General features: G+C 37.1%; 2 protein-coding genes across 4 annotated transcripts in view; one reads left to right on the forward strand and one right to left on the reverse strand.

Moving 5' to 3' along the window:
* CALHM4 (calcium homeostasis modulator family member 4) lies at positions 1–26,003 on the reverse strand. Of its 3 annotated transcripts, none has more exons than XM_012460421.2 (5): positions 25,913–26,003; positions 20,744–20,850; positions 17,420–17,544; positions 4,646–5,084; positions 1–820 (listed from the first exon to the last, which is right to left on the reverse strand). In XM_012460421.2, exons 3-5 carry the CDS (start codon positions 17,476–17,478, stop codon positions 434–436), a joined length of 885 nt encoding a protein of 294 aa, XP_012315844.2. In that variant the 5' UTR covers positions 17,479–17,544; positions 20,744–20,850; positions 25,913–26,003; the 3' UTR covers positions 1–433. The 3 variants fall into 3 exon arrangements, with proteins under 3 accessions (XP_012315844.2, XP_064216832.1, XP_012315843.2); XM_064360762.1 differs by lacking the exons at positions 20,744–20,850; positions 25,913–26,003 and adding exons at positions 18,220–18,241; positions 18,346–18,450; XM_012460420.2 differs by lacking the exons at positions 17,420–17,544; positions 20,744–20,850; positions 25,913–26,003 and having other exon boundaries at positions 4,646–5,210.
* The window catches only part of TRAPPC3L (trafficking protein particle complex subunit 3L), a 44,885-nt gene continuing 34,624 nt past the window's right edge, over positions 15,776–26,036 (forward strand). The window contains exons 1-3 of the mRNA XM_012460423.2: positions 15,776–15,817; positions 18,197–18,294; positions 21,892–21,991. Coding sequence (XP_012315846.1) covers positions 15,776–15,817; positions 18,197–18,294; positions 21,892–21,991 — 240 coding nt within the window. The remainder of the gene's footprint in view (positions 15,818–18,196; positions 18,295–21,891; positions 21,992–26,036) is intronic.

The following is a 26,036-nucleotide window of genomic DNA, read 5'->3' on the forward strand; positions in this document are numbered from 1 at the left end:
GAAAGTAACATTTATTGGCATCTTTTTTTATGAAAAACACTGTGCTAAACACTTTGTGTTATCATGTTTAATTCTCATAATAGCTCTAGCAGGTAGCTACAATATGCAGATAACAAAATAGCTCTCAGAAATATTAATTTTCACACAGCTACTAAATAACAGAACTAAGATGCAAATTTCCATGGGACTTCACATTCCATACTGTTTTTAATTAGGCCAAAATGACACTCTAGGCATTACCAGACCATTGATAAAATTTCAAAAAGAGAGATTGGCACAATTATCTAACAAATTGATTTTAGAAATATTTGAGATGTACTTATATAAAGAAATATCAGAAGAGAAAGAAAAAGATGAAGAGATTACACTGAAACATCTTGATCATAAAAGCCAAGTATCTGCTAAGCAATCTGACTTGTAAAAGGTGCTGAAATCAAGGTTTTAATTCAATACCTCTTGATCTGTCGTCCTCATTATCCTCATCCACCCTATCTCCAAGGAAGCTATAGTGACTTCGCAAGTCATCACCTACGCATAAAAGAGTGGGTACTGAAATATCTTTCCAGTCCTGACAAGAAGGAATACGGATGTGTTCGACATCTTCACTTCCGGGAATGAAGCCAAATAGCTGCTTTATGCGCTGCATGATGAGGAGCCGAGAGTGCTGCTCTGCTGCTTGTTCAAAGAGTTCTCTCTCATTCTGGAGGTGGCTGGTCCAGTAGCAATGTTGCAGAGAGGTGAGGGGAGAGCAGCACCTTGCCACACAGCAGGAGACTAAGACAGCGATGGTTGCCAAGGTGATCAAAATCCAACCTAGCATCTTCACATCATTATTAAAAAGAAAAACAGGAAGTATCAGTATATCAAATATTCAAGCAACAGCCATGAGAAGAGGGATTCCTACAAAACTAAGAGCTAAAATATGGGTATAAAATTTGTTTTTCCCATCTTTAATATATCAACAAGGTACTAATGATGTGATTTGGAAATAGGTCTGATGGAGGGCATAGGCCCAGTCATTTCAACTTGGTTTTTGAGTTAGAAAGAACTCAAAACCCAGGTTGACCAGTTAACTTGGAATGGATTCTAAGTACTGTCCTTGAAGTGACAGACGCTATAACCCACCAATTAACTTACATATGATACATACCTTTCTTTGCTTTTAGTTCAACTGTATTTCTCAACTATCACCTATAGGCCTATGCATTCTTTGGGTGTTTAATAAATATTTGATAATGATGGTGACGAAAATGATGTGATACATAATAATAGTAACCTAAGGTGTCTTCAATGAGGTGCCAACAAGTATTCATTGATATTTCTTCCTGAGTTGCTCTTTCCTCTTATCTTTTGCAGCTAAAGAAGCAAGCCAGAAGCAAGCCAGTGAACAGACTCATGTTTCTAAATGTATTATGAATAGCATAGTTGGGGGCATGATGGCTCACAGTTGTAATCCCAGCACATTGGGAGGCAGGACAGGCGGATCACTTGAGGCCAGGAGTTTGAGACCAGACTGGCCAACATGGCAAAACCCTCTCTCTACTAAAAATACAAAAATTAATTGGGCATGGTGGCACACGTCTGTATTCCCAGCTACTTGGGAGGCTGAGGCACAAGAACTGCTTGAACTCAGGAGGCAGAGGTTGCACTGAACTCAGATTATGCCATTGCACTCCAACCTGGGTGACAGAGTGATACTCCACCTCAAAGAAAAAAAAAATGTAAAATAAATAAATGAATAAATAAATAGCACAGTCACTGTGCCATGTAGTACCTTATTGTTTTCCTTTTCATTTCCCTTGTCCTTAAATAATAATTTGCTGACCAGTTTTATTATGTGTCTTTGAAACATACTTTAAAAGGAAAATGAACTCATTTTTGAGACTATTTAGCGTTGGCTTTTAAAGATTGACTCAAATGGCTGTTTTCTATTCTTATATATTTTTTCTTTTTATTGTACTGTTTTCAATATTTTACACTTCTTAGGTAAAGTGAGAGAGGTAAGTTCCACATATTTAGGGATGCCGGCAGTATGCAGCCACAGTTTGAGTAGTGAAATCCTCTTCTGCATCTTGTGATTTACCAACAGGCCTGGAGTTCCCAGTGTGTGCACAGTGGGATAGTTGTACTCTACGGAGGCTGAAATCTACAAAGTGACATTTGTTGCCGTTTAATTAAACAGAGGCCAGCATGGTGGAGGAAAAACCATCCCAGATGCCCATTAACCTATAAACGATCATTTACTGAGCTCCAGGTTGACCTTCCCCCATGTGTAATACATGTGCTTGGTTATGGGGAACTCAGATGTGAATAATTAATGATGCATTCATTTTCTTTGTGATTTTTAAGCATGAAAAGGGACACAAATGAGCACGCCAAGAAATATGGTACAATGAGATAGTTTTTGATATGAGTAAACAGAGCACTTAAGGAAGCACAATGAAATGAACTCACTTAAGGGAAAGGAGTATCAAGGAATACTTCCCAGAGGAGATGATGCAAAAATCTAAATTATTAAAAAGAAGTTCATCAGATACAAGAAGGTAAAGAGAGTTCTAAGAGGAAGAAAATGGGAAAATAGCATGAATAGTTTGCAGGACCTCAAGAAATTTGGACTCGCATGGTCATAGGGTTCATGTAAAAGTGGTCAAGGGCCAGATGTTGAAGCCTTGTATGCTATGACAAGAAATTGGGTTTGTCGGCCGGGCGCGGTGGCTCACGCCTGTAATCCCAGCACTTTGGGTGGCTGAGGCGGGTGGATCACGAGGTCAAGAGATCGAGATCATCCTGGTCAACATGGTGAAACCCCATCTCTACTAAAAATACAAAAAAATTAGCTGGGCATGGTGGCGTGTGCCTGTAATCCCAGCTACTCAGGAGGCTGAGGCAGGAGAATTGCCTGAACCCAGGAGGCGGAGGTTGCAGTGAGCCGAGATCGTGCCATTGCACTCCAGCCTGGGTAACAAGAGCGAAACTCCGTCTCAAAAAAAAAAAAAAAGAAAAGAAATTGGATTTGTCCTTAGGTTAGTAGAAAATTACTGAAGGACTTTATATGCAATAGGGAGGGAATCTCATCATTCAATTTGCACTTAGGAAGATATTTTTGGCATATTTCTAGAAGGTAGATTGAAATGGGGTAAAGTTAATGTCAGGAAGATATTTTAGAATGGGGAATGGGCAAATAAGAGATTTGAAATTAAGGTGATCTTGTGGTCAACTCACAAAAATCTAACTGAAAAATAATGTAAATTTCTGAAATGTTATTGAAAGTTGAGACAGTCACAGAAGACATCTTAGTGAAATGGAAATAGCATGATCTTGGGATATCTTGTCCCAGTTTATTAGCCCTGAATTATACAAGTTACATAAACTTTTTGAGCTTTGATTTACTTATCTGTAAAATGGGGTGGTAATATCCATCTCTCAATATTATCAGGACTATAATTAAGATATGAAATATTTAGATAGTATGTGATAAGTACATCAATTAATATGTTTTGTTGTTACAAAAACAAAAATATTCACTAGCAATGATACTCAGAACTGTGAAATCGTCTTTACAGAAATCTGTGTATGCATTTAATAATACATTTTATTTTGCCTTTAAGAAAATCTTACCAATGCGTATTACATTTTAGCTTTTCTTAAGCAAGAAAATTATTTTAAGTCATAATTTTTCCATTGATTTTTTTGAATTTTTCCATATTTTTACATAGCTCCTCTGTCTGAGCATTAGGGCTAGCATTAAAAAAGTTAAGACATAGCATATCTTAATGGGATTTCTAACTTTTTTTAAGCTGGGCCATATTGTCATAACTTGATAGTCTGTGTTTTGATAATAGCTTTTTCCAACTAAATAACTTTAGCATTTCTAAAATGTAATAACTCTAAGGTTACCAGTCAAAAACTATGCATGCCTTTGCAATAAGTAGTTTCAAAAAGCCATGTTTTTACTATATGATAGTGGTTTCAAAATGTGTTTTTTCTTCAAATCCCTTCAAGAAATTGATGAGAGCCAATGTCACTCTATCTGTTGACAAAATGCACAATAGCACTTTAAAAATTTAACCTATGCATGTAATAAGGTTCAGGCTTTCTTCCCACCCCACCCCACTTTCTGTCATAAATCTATCCATAGACACCAAATTTAGAATCACAATTGGAGTTATTTTTCATCATAATTAAGCTTCCTATAATTTTAGATGAGATATTACTATATAAGGATACATATTTAGAATATATATGCAGAAGATGGGGTTTACTAATAGAGCAATAATAATCATAATAATATCTAAAATCTATTATTCTTAATATGGATTCTAGAAATCATATTAAGCACTTCAGATATATTGGTACATTTATTCTTCACAATAACCCCATGTGGCAGGTGCCATTAATATCTCCATTTTACTCAAAGTTTTGCAGGTTAATAAGTGGCAAAGCAAGACTAAAACTTAGTTCCGCTGACTCCAAAGCCCAACATCCTAACTTTATATATTCACTCAGTAGAATTCACTTTGATGAACAGCATCTGGTATTGTGTTCTATAATCAGAGAATATGAGAAGCAGTAAGAATTTGAAATGTTTCCAGTGACTGTCGTTCTATGGGATAATATAGCAGGGGAAAAAATTCTAAAAACTTACCTGTGACTGGAATCTGTGCAGAAGAGCTATTTCATCTCTTACTAGGATCATGTCATCAGGAGCTGATCGGCAACATGGAAACCCAGCTAGGATCTCTTCACGTTTGCTGGCACTGACATTATCAAATACTGGGTAATGGTCCACAGATGCAAATTCACTTGCTGCACATTCATAGTACGTTCCCGTCAGCAGGGTTACTGCCAGCCAGGTTAATGGAGCAACAACTGCCCTCCCAGTGATGCTGAAGAACCTAAGGCAAGCCAGCTTGTACTCCAGGGGGCTGATTCTTCTGTATGGAGGGGCACAGCTGCAGCAGTATTCACCAGTAATTGTCCACATTTGGCTTCTCAGAGCAAAGCCAGCGATCAGAAGGATCAAGGCAGGAATGACCAGAAAAGCAGAACCATAATAGAAATTTTTTCCAACCTGACAAGGACAGCTGAATGTGAAAGAGGAGAAGAGTTGTTGCCCACCAGTAGTCAAGGCTGCAATTAAAGAATTGATAAATATTCCATTTCTTTGCAGAGAAGACACAATACTGTTGAGAGTTGGGCACATCATGGGAAGTTCTTACACAAATCAGCTAGTGGCCCTTTCTGATCATTAGACTCCACCAGCTATAGCCATTTTATGGGATCTTACTGGTTTAACTGGTTGTGTCAAGTAGCCCAACATCCTTACATGTTTAAAGGATTCTAGCACATTTCCTTGTGTACTTTGAAAACACTGAGCTCAGAATGATTACAGCTGAGAGAAATTGAGGGAGACATTCTTTAGGTACGAATGAAGGGGGGAGTTTCTTCATGTATCTTTGTACTATAATAAAAGGAGGGTGGCTTGCTCAGAAAGCAGACTGCCTCCATCTTTCTATGTGCTGCTTTGTATGACACAAAATGCTGAGCCCCAGCAAATACAGCATTGAAAGAAAAACAGAGACATTCTTAAACTTGTACTAGACCAGGATCTTGTCACCATAAAATTATAATAAAATGAATGATGGAAATTATTAAATACTGGAGCAATCCAAAATTTAGGTCTGGCTGGAATGTTCCTAAGGGTTCTGCTAGAAGATCTCAAAAGATTTCCCAAAGGAGAGAACAAGGCTAGATGCCCCTAAAGCCAAATCACAGCAAAATATTCTAACTTTGCATAAAAATTTAAAATTCTGCTTGCATTGACAGATATCGCTATGTGCTGCTTAAAAATTTAAGTTGTAGATTTGTTTGTATGTATCTTTCTGTTATATGAAAATAAGATATTTGGTTTTTAATAAAGTTATATATCTATAAACAAAAAGTAAGATGTTTTCCTGTGTATATTTAATCAGTAAATATTTACTATAGAATTTCTATAAAAGGTCACTGAACTAGGCTTGACTAGGTTTATAAAAAGTGAATATGACATACATTTCTCTTCTGAAAAATTTAACTGGACATGGTTAAATACATAATTAGTGAATGGAGATGTAGTACTGAGAAATTCACCCAAAATGCAATACCAACAAACAAAGAAATAAAATAATTACTTTTGAAAACAGTTAAGCAACTACACAATCTTCTAGTAGGAGTTTGGGAAGAAAAAAGGAAGAAGGAATAGACAGGCAATATTTGAAAAAGAAATAACTGAGAACTTTGAAGAATCAAAGAAAAGTTCTTATATTCAAAGAATGTTGGTTATTCTGAGCAATATCAAGAAAAATGAATGCACAACTAGACACAGAATAAAACTGCAGAATGTGAAAAATAAAGAGATATTCTTTAAAACTACCAGAAATATAAAAACAGATAACCTACAAAAGAATGGCGATGACTGACAGCATACTTCTCATCAATAACAATAAAGACCAGAAGACATCATCTTCAGAGTGCTTAGTACCAGCCAAACTAAATGAATTAAATAAGGAAGTAGTTCAGAGTATGGGCTGTGATCACAGGGGAGATGTAAGCAACTTGGCCATTATTTGACCTTGTAATTAATGGATGCCAAATTCGAGACAGAGCAAAATAAAGACATATCAAGGCTAAGGGAATTTACCACCCACAGAACCTCATTAGGAGGATTACTAAAGGATATATTACAGCAAAAAGGAAAATGAGCCATGAGGAAAGACACAAGAGCAAAAAATGATGGGCACAAGTATAATCTTTTAAAAGTTCATTAGCTTGAGAAATAACTACTTTTTATTTCAAAAGATACAACGAAGGCAATATATTATTATAATAAGATGTCACTACATATCTACTAAAATGTCTAAAATAAAAATATTAGCTATACCAAATGTTGGCAAGGAGGTAGAGCAACTGAAATTCTCATACCCTGTTGGTGAGAATGTGAAATGGAGTAATCACTTTGGAAAACAGTCATTTTATTTAAAAGGTAGCCATACATCTGCCATATAACATAAGCACTTATCTCCTAGTTATTTACACAAGAGAAACGGAAGTACATGTCTACATGAAAACTTGCACGTGAATGTCCATAGCAACTGTATTTAGAATAACCAAGAGCTGGAAACAACCCGAATGTTCATCAACAAAGGAATGAATCAATAAAGTATTATACATTCATACAATGGAATGCCACTCAGCAAAATAAAAGGATAAAATGATTGAAAGTAATGGCAAAATCCGCAATTATATTTGCATCAACCTAATATATATTAATACGATAACATGAATGAATTCAGAAATAATTTTCTGGATGAAAGAATTTAGAAAAAGGAGCACATAATGTATGATTCTTTTAATGTAAAATTCTAGGAAATATAAATTAATCTACACCAACAGAAAACAGACCAGTGCTTGTCTAGGCAGTCTGGAAGTAAGGATAAGAAAAGAGGGATTATAAAGGAATATGAGAAATATCCCTTTGTAATTCTGGGGTTGTATCAACTTGTGCCAGCAGAATTTTAATTTAGAGAGGTAACCGAGTGACAACACAAAGATGCCAATGCCAGTTAAAGAATTTATTGCCACGTAAGGTCATGAGGGTGCATCAGGTTTGGTCAGGGGACAGAAGGAGGCAGGGAAAGCCTAGCTAGAGCCTTTATTGGGCACTCTGTGGAAAAGGCAAGTCAGGACAGGGAAAACACTTAGGGTTGGCTAGCTTAAACAATTCTGATTGGCCTTAGGACACAGGGGCTAGCCCTAATTGCCTGCAACCTGGCCATAGTTTATTTAGGGGTAGGTAAATATTGGCTTGGTATATGAGAATTAAATAAGGAAGTAGTTCAGAGTATGGGCTCTGATCACAGGGGAGATGTAAGCAACTTGGCCATTATTTGACCTTGTAATTAATGGATGCCAAATAGACAAACAGAATCTGAGAAAACTCAACTAGAACAGAGATGCCGGAAATGTTAATTGTATTGATTTATTTGGTGGCTTCAGCAGTATAAGTGCAATCACTAAAAGTATAGAAATACAATGCACAGATCATTCAAAAAAGAGAAAATACAAAAAATATTGGCAGGAAAGGAGATGATAAACAAGGGAAAGAGGATGGTAAAGAGAAAACAGAAAATAATGATAGGAATGGGACTAAATACATTAATAATCACAACAGTTTTTTTCTAACAGCTAACAATTAATGACAGTAGGCACCGCTCTAAGAACTTTATGTTATTTAGTTCCTACAATAACCCTATGATGAGATACTAACATTATCCTCAACGTTTTTACAGATTAGAAGACTGAAGTGTGGAGAGATTACCCAGGGAAATTGCTCTGGCACTTCTGTCCATCACACACAGATGAACAAAAGTGTCAGGATTGGGACGCAGGTGGTCTGACATATGCTTTTAACCACCATGCTCGAGCTAGATTAAACCTACCTAGAAAGTCGCTGAAAAATAGAGTCATGCTGCTTACAAGTAACACTCTCGAAACTATACCACACACAGTGCTTCACAATAAAGGTACTGAAATATATATTAATAGGAATAATAATATTATTAGAAGGCAAAACTGACCTAAAGACAAAAAGTATCAAAAGAAATAATTTTGGCAATTGTCAACTTGTATGTCTGTGATTGCATAACTTTGAAATATATAAAGCAATAATTGATCAAATTATAAGGAAAAATTATTATCATGGAAAGATATTTTTAATATGCTTTTATTAGAAATAAATCAATTAAGTAAATATCAGAAAATATATAAAATATACAAAGAACAAACTTAGCAAGTTTTGTCTAAGAGATAGTGATATATATATATACACGCACATGTAGATAGATAGATAAATAGTATCCTATACCCTAAAAATAAAGTATAAACATTTTTGTAAGTTTTTCCAAATATTATTTGCCTAAATGTATTGATTAATAAACCATGATATTAGAATGCTTTAGAATAGGAGTCAACTGGCTCATGGGCCTGAGGGAATGTGTTCTCTTTCTGGGTCCACAAAGGGGCGTAGTTTTAGGGGCAAGAATTTTCCAGTGCCATGCCCCCCTCCCATCTCTCTCCGTCCAGGAGATTTAATGGTTTATGTTTGAATTTCGCGGGCATGGGAAGAAACTAAAAGTCAATCACTCCAACAGAAGTTCTAAAGAACTCCTTTCATTGGCCCAGGGTCTTGGAGAAGATGGGGGTTCCTCCCAGGATAAAAGTCCATATCCACACACCTGGCCGGATTTCCCCTCTGGAATCCCCTTCCACGCTCTTCGTGGAAGTCTTTCTCTTCTTCTTTTTTCTCTACCTAAATAAAATCACCTTTCTGCAACACTTCTTGGGTCCAATTACTTTTACGAGCATATGGCACACCTGCAGTGGTCCCATCACTTATTCTTTAAGAGATTAGAGACCAAGAACCCATAGCATTCTCTCGGTGGAGCTGTGCCTCTTCAGCACACAAGAAAAAACCCAGTTACAGGCCAATATGGCCCACTGCCGGTCTTGTATGGCTTATGAGCTAAGAAATGTTTTTTACATTTTAAAATAGTTGAAAAATTGGCCAGGTGCAGTGGCTCAATACTGTAATTCCAGCACTTTGGGAGGCCGAGGTGGGCACATCACTGGAAGTCAGGAGTTCAAGACCAGCCTGGCCAACATGGTGAAACCCTGTCTGCACTAAACACACACACACACACACACACACACAAACACACACCAGCCAGATTTGGTGGCGCATGCCTGTAGTCCCAGCTACTTAGGAGGCTGAGGCATGAGAATCACTTGAACCTGGGAGATGGAGGTTGCAGTGAACGAAGAAAATGCCACTGCACTCCAGCCTGGATGACGGAGCAAAACTCTACCTCAAAAAAATATAAAACACAATAAATGACAAGTTTAAAAAATATTTTTTGATGTGTAAAAATTTTATGAAATTCAAATTTCAGTGTTTATAAATAACGTTTTATTGGAACATGGCAATGCCTGTTTCTTAAATGGTGTGGTGGTGCTCTTCTACTACCACAGCAGGGTTGAGTTGTGACAGAATCTGTATGGCTGCAAAGCCTAAAATATTTGCTGTCTGGCCTTTACAGAAAAAGCTTGCTGATCCTCTGCTGTAAATCTGTGAAAATAAATGATCTACAGTGACAGATATGGATATGAATGAATTTTGACAAATAGCTCTGAGAGAAAAATGCAAGCTCTGGGATACAGGCTGTATGATACTGTTATACAAAGTGTTAAAACATTCAAAATCATGTTACGTATTCTTTATGGATACTAACACATATAGAATTTTAAAACAAACATAGGAAACATAAATATCGAGTTCTGGGTGATGTTGACATTACCCAGAGGAGGAAAGAACAGGATTAAGGAGGGTACAAGAACTTCAGCTGTGTTAGCACTGCCTTACTGCTTAACACAGAGCTGTGGCCAGGATGCGGAGAAAAGGAAACTCTTACACACTGTTGGTGGGAATGTAAATTAGTACAATCACTATGGCAAACGGTATGGAGATTTCTCAAAAAAATAAAAACAGAACTGCCATACAATCCAACAATCCCATTTCTGGGACTTCCAAAGAAAGAAAATTAGTATATCAAAGCAATACCTTAATCCCCAAGTTTACTGCAGCACTATTCATGATAGCAAAGATATAGAATCAACTCAATCTAAGAATCCATCGACAGATGAATGTATTAAAAAAATAGTACACATACACAATGGAATACTGTTTGGCCATAAAAAGGAATTAAATTATGTTATTTGCAGTAACATGGATGGAACTGGAGATCATTATATTAAGTGAAATAAGCTAGGCACAGAAAGACAAGTATTGCATGGTCTCATTCAAACATGGCAGCTAAAAAGTTGATCTCAAGGAGATAGAGAGTAGAATGATAGGCATCAGAGGCTAAGAAGGGTGTGTGTGTGGGAGTAGGAGGATGAAGAGAGGATACAAATATACAGCTAGATAGAATAAGTTCAAATGTTTGATAGCAGAGTAGGGTAGTGTAACTGTAGTTAACAATAGTGTATTGTACATTCAAAACAGCTAGAAAAGAGGTCTTGAAATACTTTCAATACATAGAAATGATAAATACTCTAGATGATGGATACCTGAAATATCCTAACTTCATCATTGTATATTCTATCCATGTAACAAGGAATGACATGCACCCCATAGATATCACGTATCAAAACAATAATTTTAAAAAGCAAAGCTTGAAGTGTATATAGTGACATAATCAGTAAAGCTTGATAGTAAATACCACATCTTTCCTTAAGCTTATAATTTTAATTTTATTTTTATTTTTTACATATATATACATTTTTTTTGAGACGGAGTCTCATTCTGTCACCCAGGATGAAGTGCAGTGACATGATTTCGGGTCACTGCGACCTCCACCTCCTGATTTCAAGTGATTCTCCTGCCTCAGCCTCCTGAGTAGCTAAAATTACACGTGCCCTCCAAGACACCTGGCTAATGTTTTTGTATTTTTAGTAGAGATGGTGTTTCACCATGTTGGCCAGGTTAGTCTCGAACTCCTGATTTCAGGTGATCCACTGACCTCAACCTCCCAAAGTGTTGGGATTACAGACATGAACCGCCATGCCCAGCTTCCTTATGTTTATAATTTTTATATTTAAAAATCAACAATTAAAGTACAGATGGTCCCCACCTTAAAATTGTGTGAAGGCAATATACGTTCAGTAGAAACCCTACATCAAATATGCATACAACCATTCTGTTTTTCATTGTCAGTGCAATATTCAATAAATTACATGAGATATTCAATTTATTATGAAATAGACTTTGCATTAGATGATTTTGCTCAACTGTAGGCTAATGTAAGTGTTCTGAGCATGTTAAGGTAGTCTAGGTTAAGCTACACCGCTCAGTACGTGAGGTATATTAAATGCATTCTGACTTCTGATTGGTTTGTCAGGATATAACCCTATCACAAGTTGAGGAGCATCTGTATATGGGGAGTGGGGAAGTGGGGAAGGAAATTGTAGACCATTCTTTCAGGGAATTCTGTAGGAAAGAATGGAGGATTGATTGACTACAAGTCACTGTTGGGCCAGGTGCAGTGGCTCACACCTGTAATCCCAGCACTTTGGGAGGCCAAGGTGGGCAGATCACGAGGTCAGGAGATCGAGACTATTCTGGCCAACATGGTGAAACCCTGTCTCTACTAAAAATACAAAAATTAGCTGGGCGTGGTGGCGCATGCCCATAATCCCAGCTACTCAGGAGGTTGAGGCAGGAGAATTGCTTGAACACGGGAGGCAGAGGTTGCAGTGAGCCGAGATCACCCACAGCACTCCAGCCTGGTGACAGAGCAAGACTCTATCTCAAAAAAAAAAAAAAAAAAAAAAAGTCACTATTGGAATGTAAAATTCTTGCTGTAAAGGAGTTTGTAGATGATACATTTCCAAGTTTTTATTATTGTTTACTGTTGAAAGAACTAACCACTTCATCTGCAGTACAGTATGTAACTTGTCAATGACTGTGAATGATTACGTTTATGAGTAGTTTTCTTAGTTCTTTCATGATGCTATAATACTTCAGACTAGTAAACACCAGAAATTTATTTCTTACAGTTCTGAAAGCTGGGAAGTACAAGATCAAGGTGCTGGCATTGGTATCTGGCAAGGGCTCTTCTCTGCTTCCAAGATGGCACCTTGTTGCTATATCTAGAAGAGCAGAAGAGCCACAAGAAGTCTAAGCTAGCTCCTTACAGCCCTTTTATAAGGTGATAATTCATTCACAGAGGCAGAGCCTTCATGACTTAATCACTTCTCCAAAGGCCCAACTCTTAAAACTACCACAATGGGAATTAAGTTTAAACACATAAATTTTAGGGGACATTCAGACCATAGCAGTCTTTATAGTCAAATGGTCTCTTGTTAAAGATAGTTTGCTGTCCCCTGTCTATCCAATGTGTAGCTATCAAATGTCTCCTCCTCAGCAGGGACACATCAGCTTGTTTACTAAGCATACAGGGACACACAGTTAAAGGAAGTTGGATCTGAGCACTAGAGCTATCCTCAGGGGGAATGGGGTGCAGAGAAAATCACACACCAATTTTATGTAGAGAAATAAGGTTAAAATAAACAGCAAAAGCAGCCTTAAATAGAAAAAGAAGCTGAAAAAACATAATAATAAGTCCTTAGACCAGATGTTATGGTAGCTAGAAGTAGCTTTGTCTTCTCTGATAGTTTGCGGGTGATCATAAAACCCACATATCAGTGTATGTCATCCTCTAAATAGCACCTTCCCAAGTGTCTACTCTGCTGCCCAAGTATTCTCAAAGGATCAGCATAGGGGCATAGCTCAAGTCACCATTTACTTGGGTTGGTTGACTGCAGTGCAGTTTTATGAGACTGAAGAATGCGTCTTTCTCCTAATCCCAGTTCCAAATTTAGTCCTAGCATGCCTAAAGAACTCTTAGTAAAACAGGAACAACTTTGCTTATGCATTATCTTGAAGTAACTCTCTCTCCTAGTTGACTGCCAGGGCAGACATTATAGATCATGCTCCTGTTTGAAACATCGTCTCTGTGCTTTCTTCTATTTAAGGGAAGAGTAGTTTTACATTAAAAAAGGAGTCTGGGAACACAAGGCTCACTTGCATCCTAAGAGCTACTGAAGCGTCAGGGGCTTTCTAGTCTGAAAACCAGCAAACAAGTGTCCCCCGTGATGGTGAGTACAGTTGTGGTCATGCAGGTTATGCTTTGTACAGTAGCACCTGGCAGGGTCTCTGCTCCTTCCTCAAGCTCTATGTCCTGGCTAGAAGGTCATAGGGCAGAAGAGAGCCATGTCAATCTGAAGTAAAAGCTGGCTTTTTCAAATACACCCAATGATATCCTGAATTCTCCCAATGGCCCTAATGTGACCATACCACAGCCATTAGAGTTTAGTGAAATTGATTCCACTACCGCCGTCACCTCCCAGCAAGCACACAGGCACTTTCTATGTTGTTCTCTGGGGTATCTTACTCAGAACTCAAGATTGTCCACAAATTGACCCGGCATCACACTGTCACTACACCTTAGTAAGCTTCTGTGAGTCTACCTCTAAGTTTGCTCTAACATAATTAGAGTATGTGCAGTAAAAAAAATTTTGATTTGGAATCATCAAATTTAGCCCAAATCCCTCTTGTTGCCAACATCCACATAACCTTGAATACATTTCTCAACCTCTCTGCTTTTAGATTCTTATCCTGTAAAATGGTCACGATTACAGTACTATTTCACAGATTGTGTTTCAATTAAAATGAGATAAAGAGAATGAAAACCATGTTTTAAATTGTAAATTTGATATACATATAAGTTGTTAATAATTGCTGCTAAAAAACTCTTCACTCCCACCCCATAACCAAGTAAAATTAATTTTCCTGAGAACATAATGTCATAGAACATAAGCAGTGATGGAAATACATTATATATTGTAGAATTCCATTCAATTTATCCCACCACAAGAATAACTTATAGTAACTAGTTTTTATATAGTGCATTTTAATGTGTTTATGGCACATCTTGTCTCTTTGATTCTCACAATTATCCTGTGAGGTGGGTGATATTGTTTCCATTTTGCAAGTGTGGAAACTGAGCCATAGAGCAATAAAATAGCTTGCCCAAAGTCACATAGCCAGCAAATGGTAGATCTGCAACTTGGCCTGAGCCTTCCAAATCCTCCTGGGTTGTTTCAACTACACCACATTTTTCTTCGAAGTATTCCTGTGTCTGTCACTTTATAGCAAGAATTTGCCAGAACAAATAGGACTAATGGACTCAAACTATAAGTAGTAGAAAACTACTTTCCTAGACTGAGTTTTCCGCTTCTATTTCTGGAAAAATTTTGATCCTCCTTGCACCCTGCAGTTGTCAAGATGAAAGGATTTTTTATTTGAACTTTAAATATTTCTGCGTAAATAAAGAGAGGCTTCAATAGCTAACATCTCAGGAACTCTCAAAAGAAAGCTAAGGGCTTACTTTCTCTACTAGTATCATTATACATTATTACACTGTAGAGCGCCCATTTTGAACAACAGTTTTGTAAGAAAATATTGCTTGTTCTATCATTCATTAATGTTCTTGGTTAATGCTAATGAAAAGAAAAAAAGGTTACCAGATATATTTGAATATTACAATCACACAAGTTAGGGGTCTATGGTTTTGGGGAAAATGTGATAACCATTGATGTTAATGGATCAGGTTTGAACTCAGGATTTATTACCTACAGATTGCTGATCTTGTCTCTCTAATTCTTACAGCAATCAATCCAAGACTGAATAATGCTAACATTTAGATCTATCTTGGATTGTGAAGGTTTCTGTTTGTGGTTTTAAAACAATGCCTTGGCATAAGAACAAAACACCACTCTTGAACTCCCTTGGGCTAAAGAATTTTTTGTGTCTCAGTGCTTCAGGTCTGACTTCACACTATCAGCTTTTATGGCTCTAGATTACAATTCATCCTCAGAAATGAAGCATTTTATTTGATCTGTGGAAAGTTACGTGGCTATAAGACAATCTTGTTGTTCATGGTTATTTTCCTCTTCAGCTCAGCAAAGAACAAAAGCCATAGAGTGCAGAAGTAGCACTCCTGTCTGAAAGCAAGGAAGAGCTTACAAAAACAAACAAGAAGACATGGACTGATACACCTCAAAGAAACAGGCAAAACCAAGAGAAATTGAAGATCACATTCTTCATCTATCAAGCACTATGTCTCGCCCTGCACACCAAAGACCAGCATATCATAAAATAGTAAGATCTTTCTAAAGAGAGATTTTTCTACTTCAGAGAAAATATTTTCTTGAGTGATTTCTGATTTATTTCAAAAAGTGATGCTGTAAGAATTTTTAGTGGAGGAAAGAGAGTGTTCAGTGAGGTGAATCCTAAATGACACATCTAGGAATAATTATGATTATCTTGCTCACAAAGAATAACCAATTCTTTATACAGACTTTAAGGTCTTCTTTTCTCACTAATTATACACATACAAATGTCTATTTTCTTGACTTTGACAGAAAATATGAAAAGATTAAGCCATTTTTTGTATTTCATACTTCAGGAAATAGGAAATTATATATATGTATGTATATATAATAGTCGATTATGTGTAAAACTGAATAGAAATAGGTCGTCAAAAAACTAGGTATTAAAGAATTGCCTTTAAAAATGTTTCCTAGACTTATTGTAACTTAGTATGTAATATTATTCTTTCTCTTTATTCGAGGTTAAGAGTTATTTACAAACCTTATTTTTTTGGAGGTTAGTTTTAAATAACATGCTTTAATACTCTCTTATAGTTTTAGTCATTCAGAAGCTACAGATATAAAAATTCATTGTTAACTTTCAAATTCTGTTAATTATTTCAGAAGACTGATGGGGATTTGATATAATTAAGTAATTTCAGACTTGGTGTTTAGAATTGTAGTGACTAAGGGCATACTTCAGTTTGAAATGCCTGCACATACCTCTGCTGGCATTCTGGGATCTTGATTTATTTTCCTGTGGGGCTCTCAAGTGCTAAAAAATATGGTACATAGTTCATATTATATCTAAATCACTTGATTTTATAAAGTAGTTAAAATGTATTTTTATACTGATGCATTCATAACCTACTGAAATAGTTAACCATGTTCTTTCAAATATTCATATGATTATTTTTATTGTTTTAAAAACTATGAAGATAAATTTATGTTAACCTTTCCTGGCATTTGTGGTATGGATTTGAGACCCAGCTGAACAGGTAGTTCAAGGTACAGTCCTTGGCCATGAAGCAGAATAGAGAAAGCTGGCCTTTACGGGTACTGAACCAGAAACTTGGCTGAAAATAAAACAGGTTTCAAGATAGAGTAGTGCCCACCTATCAGGGACAGAGAAGAAATTCCATTATTTCAGTTTGGCCATAATTGTAAATGGACACAATGCTGAGGCCATCGCATGTAGGTAGGGTATAATTTTTTTCTACTTCTCTCTTTTTCAAATTCTTTTGTTTAACTGCCAGTCAAAACAAACTCATCATTCTTTCTCTCTCTCTCTCTCTCTCTCTGTCTCTCTCTCTTTCTCTCTCTCACCTCCCACCATTCACCTTTGATTATCTTTATGCTGTAGCATTAGTATATGACTGCACTTTGTCTTCTTCTGTGGCTCCTATATGTTGAGCAGACTTTTCATTGATAATTTACCAGCATTTCTTGTGATTTATTATTAGGTTATTCTAAGAACCCTAAGTCAAACCTAAATTGTCTTAAGTTTTAGTTTTCATTTATAATTCACTCTAAAAATGGGACATATTTTGGAGATCTATAAGGAAATATCACATTCCCCTTTTTTCTCTAAGTAAAAAGAAAAGAAACTCACAAATTTGCTGCTACATTTGGGTTTATTTCGAAGGTCTCCTTGGCAGATCTGGGAGCCATTAGGAATTGTGCAGACTCCTGAGAAGTCTTATCCAATTATTTCTTCCAGCTGAAAACATGGTTGGCCTATATTTTAGAAAAACAGAAATTTATGTTACAAATTAGTATTTTTAAACAACTGTCTCCATGAAAATACATCGCAAGTTACCATTTAGGCAAATGCATAGAAAGATGTTCTTATATTAACAAATTCATTTTATTTGCCTGTAATCCCAGCATTTGGGAAGCTGAGACGGGCGGATCACGAGGTCAAGAGATTGAGACCATCCTGGCCAACATGATGAAACCCCATCTCTACTAAAAATTACAAAAATTAGTTGGGCGTGGTGGCATGCACCTGTAGTCCCAGCTACTCAGGAGGCTGAGGCAGAATTGTCTGAACCCAGAAGGCAGAGATTGCAGTGAGCTGAGATTGTGCCACTGCACTCCAGCCTGGCGCCTGACAATAGAGCAAGACTCTGTCTCAAAAAAAAAAAAAGAAAAAAGAAAATAATTTTATTTAATAGCTCTCTCTCCCCTACCCACATCAATGTATCCAAATGTGAATATAATTTGTTTTCAAAGAGCAAATTGTTGAAATAATAGGAGGAAGAAAAAAATGTACAGATGATCTCTAAGGCTACTCCTAACCAGATTTTGTTAAAAAAAAAAAAGAAAGAAATACAGTAGTATACTGTCGTAACTTGCCTATAACAAGAAACTACCCCTTTTTCTCCAGAACAAAGATCTCTTTGTCCTTACCTATGGAGCTCTGGTTGCCCAGCTGTGTAAGGATTATGAGAAAGATGAAGATGTGAATCAATATTTAGATAAAATGTAAGTAGAAGTCTTTCATTCTTACAGAATGTCTGTTGTTTCTTACATCACCTGCATTCTTTCGGCCTCTGATGACTTCTCTTACTTCATTTCACCAGCTGTTTTTCTGTCTCAATGAATCACATCTGAAAGCTGAACATAATTTCTTACAAGTGCCATTTGGGTTGATAGAATAAAGTAATAGGAAGGAATTTCTTTGATAAGAATATCGAGTGTGGGATGTTTTCTCTTTAGTTAGAAATAATTTCTTAATTATAAGTGACATAATAATTGCTTATAAACAAAAGATGTGGTAAAATTGAAATTGTTCTCTTAACAACACGAGAACAAATCAAATTTATTCTTTTCAGAAGTCTTTTGTTCTAACACAATTCCTTCCAATATAAATATGTGTTTACACAAACACAGGCCATCTATAGAAAGATATGCAAGAAACTCATAATGGTAGTTTCCTAAGGTGAAGATGGGGAAACTGGGAATTATGAATTAAAGGGAGAGTTTCTTTTGTTTAAGATAGCATTCCTATTGTTTGAATGCTTTTTAATTATTACTATCCTTTTCTTAAAAACATATTAGGTAGAAAAACCCAAACTGGGCACAGTGGCTATGCCTGTAATCCCAGCACTTTGGGAGGTCATGGAGGGCAGATCACGAGGTCAGGAGATCGAGACCATCCTGACCAACATGGTGAAACCCCATCTCTGCTAAAATACAAAAAGTTAGCCACGTGTTGTGGCACGTGGCTGTAATCCCAACTACTTGGGAGGCCGAGGTAGGGTAATCACTTGAATACAGGAGGCGGAAGTTTCAGTGAGCCGAGATCACTCACTGCACTCCAGCTTGGCAACAGAGCAAGACTTTGTCTCAAAACAAAACAAAACCAAACTACTTCTTTCTTTTTAAATGAGACCCATTCTCTTTGTCTTTATTATTGAAGATTCCTCCTGCACAAATTCCACCTTTTGATTTTCTCTGAATAACTATATGATCATCAGATGATTGCCAAACAATAAAACATCTGTCAATGGTTTTTGAACTTCTTATAAACTCTGAAGAGGACTCTAACAGAGCAAAGACTGGAAAATGTGTACTGGGTTACAAGATTTATCTAGGTAGGTTGAAGGAGAGAGTTAGCCTAACATTTTAGAGCTTTTTAAAAGGCTTCATCGTGTTTTCAGTTGAAATACAGAAAAACACAACATAAGGGAAAGATTGAAAGATCTTTTTAAAAAACTCTCATTTTTCTTCTTTCTGTATACATATACTTTTTCTTTTAAAAAAGTTCTATTTTTGTACACATGCCTTTTACTTTGCATTTCTATTTAATTAGTCAAGGGCACTCACAGAGAACTGCCCAGCTGTCCACCTATAGACTTTTCAGTCACTTCCTTAGCTGAACTGTTCATAGCTGTGAGAAATGTTAATGTCATTTTACACTAAGGTCACACTTAAACATCTGACATAGCATTTTCAGAAATTACTTCATTTTATTTGACTTATGTTAAATTGCATTGCTTTGTGAAATAGCTGTAGAAAATAAAAAAAGCTCACTGATTTGCTAATTAGCTAAACTAAAAAAACCTTTGTTTAGCTAATTGAGTACATATTTAACAAATATGAATGAAATATTAAAGAATAAATTTTTGAGAAGCTGTAGAAAGATGTTTCCTTAAGAAAAAAAATTCGCATTTAGATTTCCTTAATAGCTTCTGCTGAGAGCCTCTTACATTTTTAATTTATAAAATATCTACTTTGCAGAAACATATCCTTTGACCAAAGCAATATGTGTAGATATAGCACAGTTCATAACATTTTGGCTTCTGACCACTGTTCCCAGTGGCTGAGCTGTGGATACGCAAAGCGATAATTAAAAAACACTGGAGGCCGGGCGCGGTGGCTCACGCCTGTAATCCCAGCACTTTGGGAGGCGGAGGCGGGCAGATCACGAGATCAAGAGATCGAGGCCATCCTGGCCAACATGGTGAAACCCCGTCTCTACTAAAAATACAAAAAAAATTAGCTGGGCGTGGTGGCACACGCCTGTAGTCCCAGCTACTCGGGAGGCTGAGGCAGGAGAATTGCTTGAACCCGGGAGGCGGAGGTTGCAGTGAGCCGAGGTCGCGCCACTGCACTCCAGCCTGGCGCCTGGTGACGGAGTGAGAGACTCTGTCTCAAAAAAAAAAAACAAAAAAAAAAAAACACTGGAAGTATTTTTTAATCCTAATACAACTATTTCTGTAAAGTAGACATTTTGATCGTTAAAAGTCTTTGCAGTGTGAGCTTCTTGGCTGAAATTATAAACCATTTTTCTCTAAAGTCAAGAAACCTAAACTGAATATTTCTATCCACTCAGAAATATAAACGGGAATCTCAAAAGATTTACTGAATTTATAAGCACTCTCACATCAAATCTGTCTCCCTCCAACCACCTAGTCACCAGAGAGTTCACCTCTTTTTAGAGCCTTGGGAGTAATCATTGCATCTGAACACCGTGGTGTCTTCTTGGGCATTTTGTGGCTCCATTGGAAATCATTTCACTTGTCTATGTACATGTGGCTGTGAAATTAAAAGACCAATTTTATGATAGAGGTTTGGCAAAAACAGTCTTCCGTTTGATTTCCACCATGAAGGTTACATTTTCTCAACTAGATTGAAAGTTCTTATAAAACAGAGACTCCGACCTTTTTTGTGTCCTTTTGGGAAATTTACTTGTTTCTCAGTTTATCTTGCTGAAGGTGTTTGCCGACCCACTTTAGCCACATATTCGGTGTGTATAATCACATCTCAATCAAAGGTTTTCAAAATTGTACTTCAGGCACTATTAGAGCTATTTTCTTGGGGTGGAGATAATACAATACCTTCCCCTAAGTCCCATAGTTTGTTTCCCTGGAGTGAAAAATGAGTTTTCAGAACCTGGCTCTGTGTGTGTGTGTGTGTGTGTGTGTGTGTTTCACCCTGGAGTGAAAAATGAGTTTTCAGAACCTGGCTCTGTGTGTGTGTGTGTGTGTTTCACCCTGGAGTGAAAAATGAGTTTTCAGAACCTGGCTCTGTGTGTGTGTGTGTGTTTTTGGTAAACTTCGGAGTCTGAAGTTGCTGAAACTTTCACTGGCAACAAAAATTTTTTCTGCTCCCTTCTTCCCCTCCTTCCACAGCCCATCCTGGAAATGCCAGCCCTTCTACCCTGATAATGATGCTAAGAGAAGAGCAAGCATCCGTATATGACACACATAGCAGACACTTTAGCAAGATGCTCATTTGATTTCCATCAATAGCTAACGATGAGAAAATTAGTTGCCACTGAGTAAGCTACAGACACCAGCCTCCCTTAATTTTAATTTATATTGTCAAGTTTGGGCCAGTCTTGATTCTAGGCAGACTCCTTTGCTTGTAGGAGCCTAGTTAATATTTCCTTGGTGTGTTGCTGCTTCTGTGGTCTGTGGGACCAATAAGAAGCTCATGGCCAAAAGCCATTTGACTCATCGTTTGATTTGGTTTGTGATTCACTTGCACAAGTTCTAAATACACAAATTCCTTCTTAAAAACTGATAAACTTCACTAATTAGAATTTTCAGACCACATGTTTTCCTTCATCCATAGGGGTTACGGCATTGGAACGCGGCTTGTGGAAGACTTTTTGGCTCGATCCTGCGTGGGAAGATGCCATAGTTATTCAGAAATTACAGACATAATTGCCCAGGTAACCGTGTTTTTAGCTCTGCCGATACATTTTGAAAATCTCTGATTCTTTTTGAATTTGGTGATTTTCTTCTCAGCTTGGACAGCTTCCATCTCTGCATTCGTTGTTAGGTGCTGAGAAAGGAGATTCTGATTGAAAAGCATTTTATTTCAGCGCAGAGATAAAGCTACTGTGAACTGAAAGATGCATTTAAGCAACTGTAGATTTTCCTGACTACTATAAGCAACTATAGATTTTCCTGACTACACTTTTCCCAGTGTGAGACATACACTCTACACACTCTACACAGTGTGTATATACTCTACACAGAGTTTATGTCTCACACTGGGAAAAGTGTTTTCAGAAGGTAAACAGAAGGGGAGTGTAATAGGGCTCATTATACCGACTCATGCATGCCCCAAACCAGTTTCTTTATGATCATTTTCAGCACATGGAGGGAGATACTTTTTGGTAGTATCAGAGAATATTGTTGTAGTCATTCCCAGAGTATTGTTTTCCTAAGAGAAAAATAGAACTTTCTATAAATATATTTGTTTTAAGAACTTTCATAGCCCTGATATGTAGGAGACAACTTGGAATCATCCAGGATTAGCTCACATTTATTAGAAATTAAACTGGAAAATGAATCTTTAGACAGGATTTAAAAAATCTTGGCCTGTTATTAATGTAGTGTTGTTCATTTATGGGAGACTCAGAAGATATGCATGTCTCCAGGTTTACACAACTGACAATTAAGTCAGTCTCATTTTTTTTTCTCTCCTAGTCCTTAATATTGTTATATATGGCCAAACTGGCTCTGTGCACGAATGGCTGTCATTCTATGCCATCATGCTCTCTGAGCCTAAATGCAGTTTTACATACTCTTTGTCTTTCACTGTCACAGTAACCCTCTGAAGTAGGCAGAATTGGAGTTACTATCCCCATTTTCCAGATAAGAAACCTAAGTCCCAGAAATAATATGATGAACAGTGAATAATAGTATATGTGGGGGGAAATTCTACATTAAAAACATAATCCAAATGAAAGATTTTTCCATTTACTGATATTATTACTTGTATTATTTCATGGCTAGTGATTAATGTGGTCGGAACTGGTATCCCAGTGGCTTTCAACCTTAGCACAGTGAGTTTATCATACCACTAACCAGGTTGGGGAAAAAAAGTCCCTTTCTATCTTGTCAGAATATAAGTAAGATCCTGAAATGGTAGATTGAAAAACAAAATAATTTTTAATGAAATTAATTATATGGGCAATACTACAAGAATACTAGCTGTTTTAATGGAAAGTAAATACTTGTAATACATAAATGTAGATGGTTGTGTTTTGTTGCATTTCTAGTTGGTAGCCCCCTAGGCCTTTTGATTAGTAAGACACAGTCTCTCTATAATGAGGATAATCACATTGGTTTGAGAATGATTCTCTCTTGATCTTTGCCAAAATTCAGCTTAGTGTGGGCAGATCATTTGAGCTCAGGAGATCGAGACCAGCCTGGCCAACATGGTGAAATCCCATCTCTACAAAAAAATATAAAAATTAGCCAGGCATGGTGGTACAGCTATAGTCCCAACTCAGGAGGCTGAGAGGGGTGGATGGCTTGAGGCCGGGAGGTGGAGGTTGCAGTGAGCTGAGATTGTGCAACTGCACTCCAGCCTAGGTGACATAGTGAGACCCCGTCTCAAAAAAAAAAAAGAAAGAAATATTTAAGATTTTGTTTTGCAAATTCATAAGGGAGTAGAACATTGACCAATAATTTGAAAACTTATATAATGTGGAAAATAAAACCTGACTCATGTGTTTAAGGTTGTTTGTTAGGCTTTGGGTATTTGAAGAAAATAATTTCAAGGGCGATTTAGAGACTTCATTCTAAAGATATGTTAGCACAACCAGCAAATTTTTTATTCCTCTGGATATGTTTGTATACGTATAGTACACATCTTTTTCCATTTATTAATATATTCACTAAATTTTTAAAAAAGATGATTAACAGAACAACACAAACTGTTGAAAAAACAGCAGTAACCAACTGGAAATAGAGGCATATACAACCTCATTGCTGAGAACTTGGAATTACATTCTGTCACGGTGTAGAGTCAGAGATCATCTGAAATATGCTCAATACTGTAAATGCCCTTGGCCCAGAGAATATTGGCTGATCCAGTTAGAGTAGTGCAATGACATGGGAGGGAGGATTCTCCAGTTCTTTCTTACTGTCTATTCTTGGCTCTGAGGGCACCATTCAAATCACTGAAAAGCTTCTGACGGGACTCAGAAGAGATAATTTCACATATTCATTTTAATCAGAGGAACATAAAGGAATAAGGCTTCTCTAGTAGAAAATAAAAACGATAACTTTTAAAAATTAGTGTCATTAACTTCAAAACAGGTGCTAACAAATATCCCATATAAATCCTTCCCAGCAATGGCTAAGAAGTCTCACGTAAAACTTTCTTGTTACCTGTGGTCCTCAACCAGGATATTCTCCATTCTCTATTAGTCACAGAAAAATTACAGAGCTGAAAGCCAGATTAAATATGCCAATAGGAAGTATATGTTTATGTGGGGCCTGATGTAGGACTTCTTACTTGGTAGAGACTCAATAAAAATTAGTTGAAAGAAAAGAGGAAGGGAAAAGGGGAGGAAGAAGGAAGAAGGAATAAAAGCAGTCTTTTGTTCAGGCTTCTTGGGAAGTTCCTTTTCTTCTGCAGAAGGAAGCCTGGGAATGCTCTTCACCTTGCCTAACACATTTAAAGGCTCCTCAAGTGCCTTCCATTAGGAACTACTCATTTTACCTGACAATGAAGTCTTCAATATGTGGAAATAGAACAAGAGTTCTTTGAATGCTCCAGATTAAAAAAGAAAAGGTTGAAGAAGACTCTAGTAAGAAATGTTCTTTGGAGAGCATAAGAGAGAAAATGAATTCATATCTCAGCAGAAAGAGACCATGAAAAAAACCCAGAATGTTCCCCATTTCAGAAATTATATTCAGAAATAATATTCTGTCTTTAAAGAATAAAGAAGCTTCTAATGAAATTTGACCTCCTAATGATACACAATTTTCACCAAGTTAGAAACAGGTCTGTTTGATTCTCCCCTATTAGAAACATGTACAACATCTGCTTTCCAAATATCCCTTCTCTAAGCTTTTTATGTCTTATCAACCATTTTGATGAATTCCTTTCCACATCTTCTGTCCTCAGTGAATAGGAAAAAGATCCACTTCCACTCCTCTGCAAGATTCTTTCTCGTCAATGAGGAGAATATTCATCACCTACACCCTTCTCTAGTGTAGGTCGGTTGTCCCTGCTCTTTGCACCTTCCTTCAAAGGCCTGATGTCCTTCCTCGCAATCATTTTTACTTCAGCAAAATGTTCCTTTACTTGTTAGCAATAATGTCACCCATTTCAGGAGGATTTTGACACAGATGAAAGGTCAGACTTTAATTATGGACCTGCCCACTGAGGCTTTGTTAATAATTAGCAGCTTTCATTAAAACGTTGGGTCTGAGGCAGCATTAGCTCATTAATCCTTATAAACTCTCCTCAGAGAAGGCAGCTGCCAAATGATACAGTCAGTTTACAGAGAACTAGGCCAAGTTCAGAAGAAGTTTACTGTAGTCACACACTGCTCCCAGAGCACAGCAGAGTCAGGAATAGAACCAAATGGCTGTAAAATTTGTTTGGCTGCCCTCTCAGACCACACACTTCTGCGGAACACCATCATCATCCTTCTCAAGTACTGAGCACCTAGAGACCATGGCACCCATAGAACTCATGATCTCTGTCCTGTTTCCAGGGAAGGAAAACACAGAGAAGGAATCCATTTGAAGAGAATTGACTAGATGAAGAAACCTATACCCAGACAGAAGTGATCCCTCTGAGTTAGTAAAAAGACTGCATGTAGGAACAGGTCTCCTGAACTTACGTTGCATTCTGCACGTCTCTGCCTTTGCAAGAGAAGGACTGTGTAACTTCGAGTATTCATGACATTCCTCTTTCTTGTTTTCCTCACTTGTTTTTTTCTTCTTAGAGGAGGTCGGTCTGTCACT

This window comes from Aotus nancymaae, unplaced genomic scaffold (genome assembly GCF_030222135.1).
Source record: "Aotus nancymaae isolate 86718 unplaced genomic scaffold, 86718_ANA_hifiasm-v0.15.2.pri h1tg000040l, whole genome shotgun sequence".
In the NCBI taxonomy this organism is placed as follows: Eukaryota; Metazoa; Chordata; class Mammalia; order Primates; family Aotidae; genus Aotus; species Aotus nancymaae.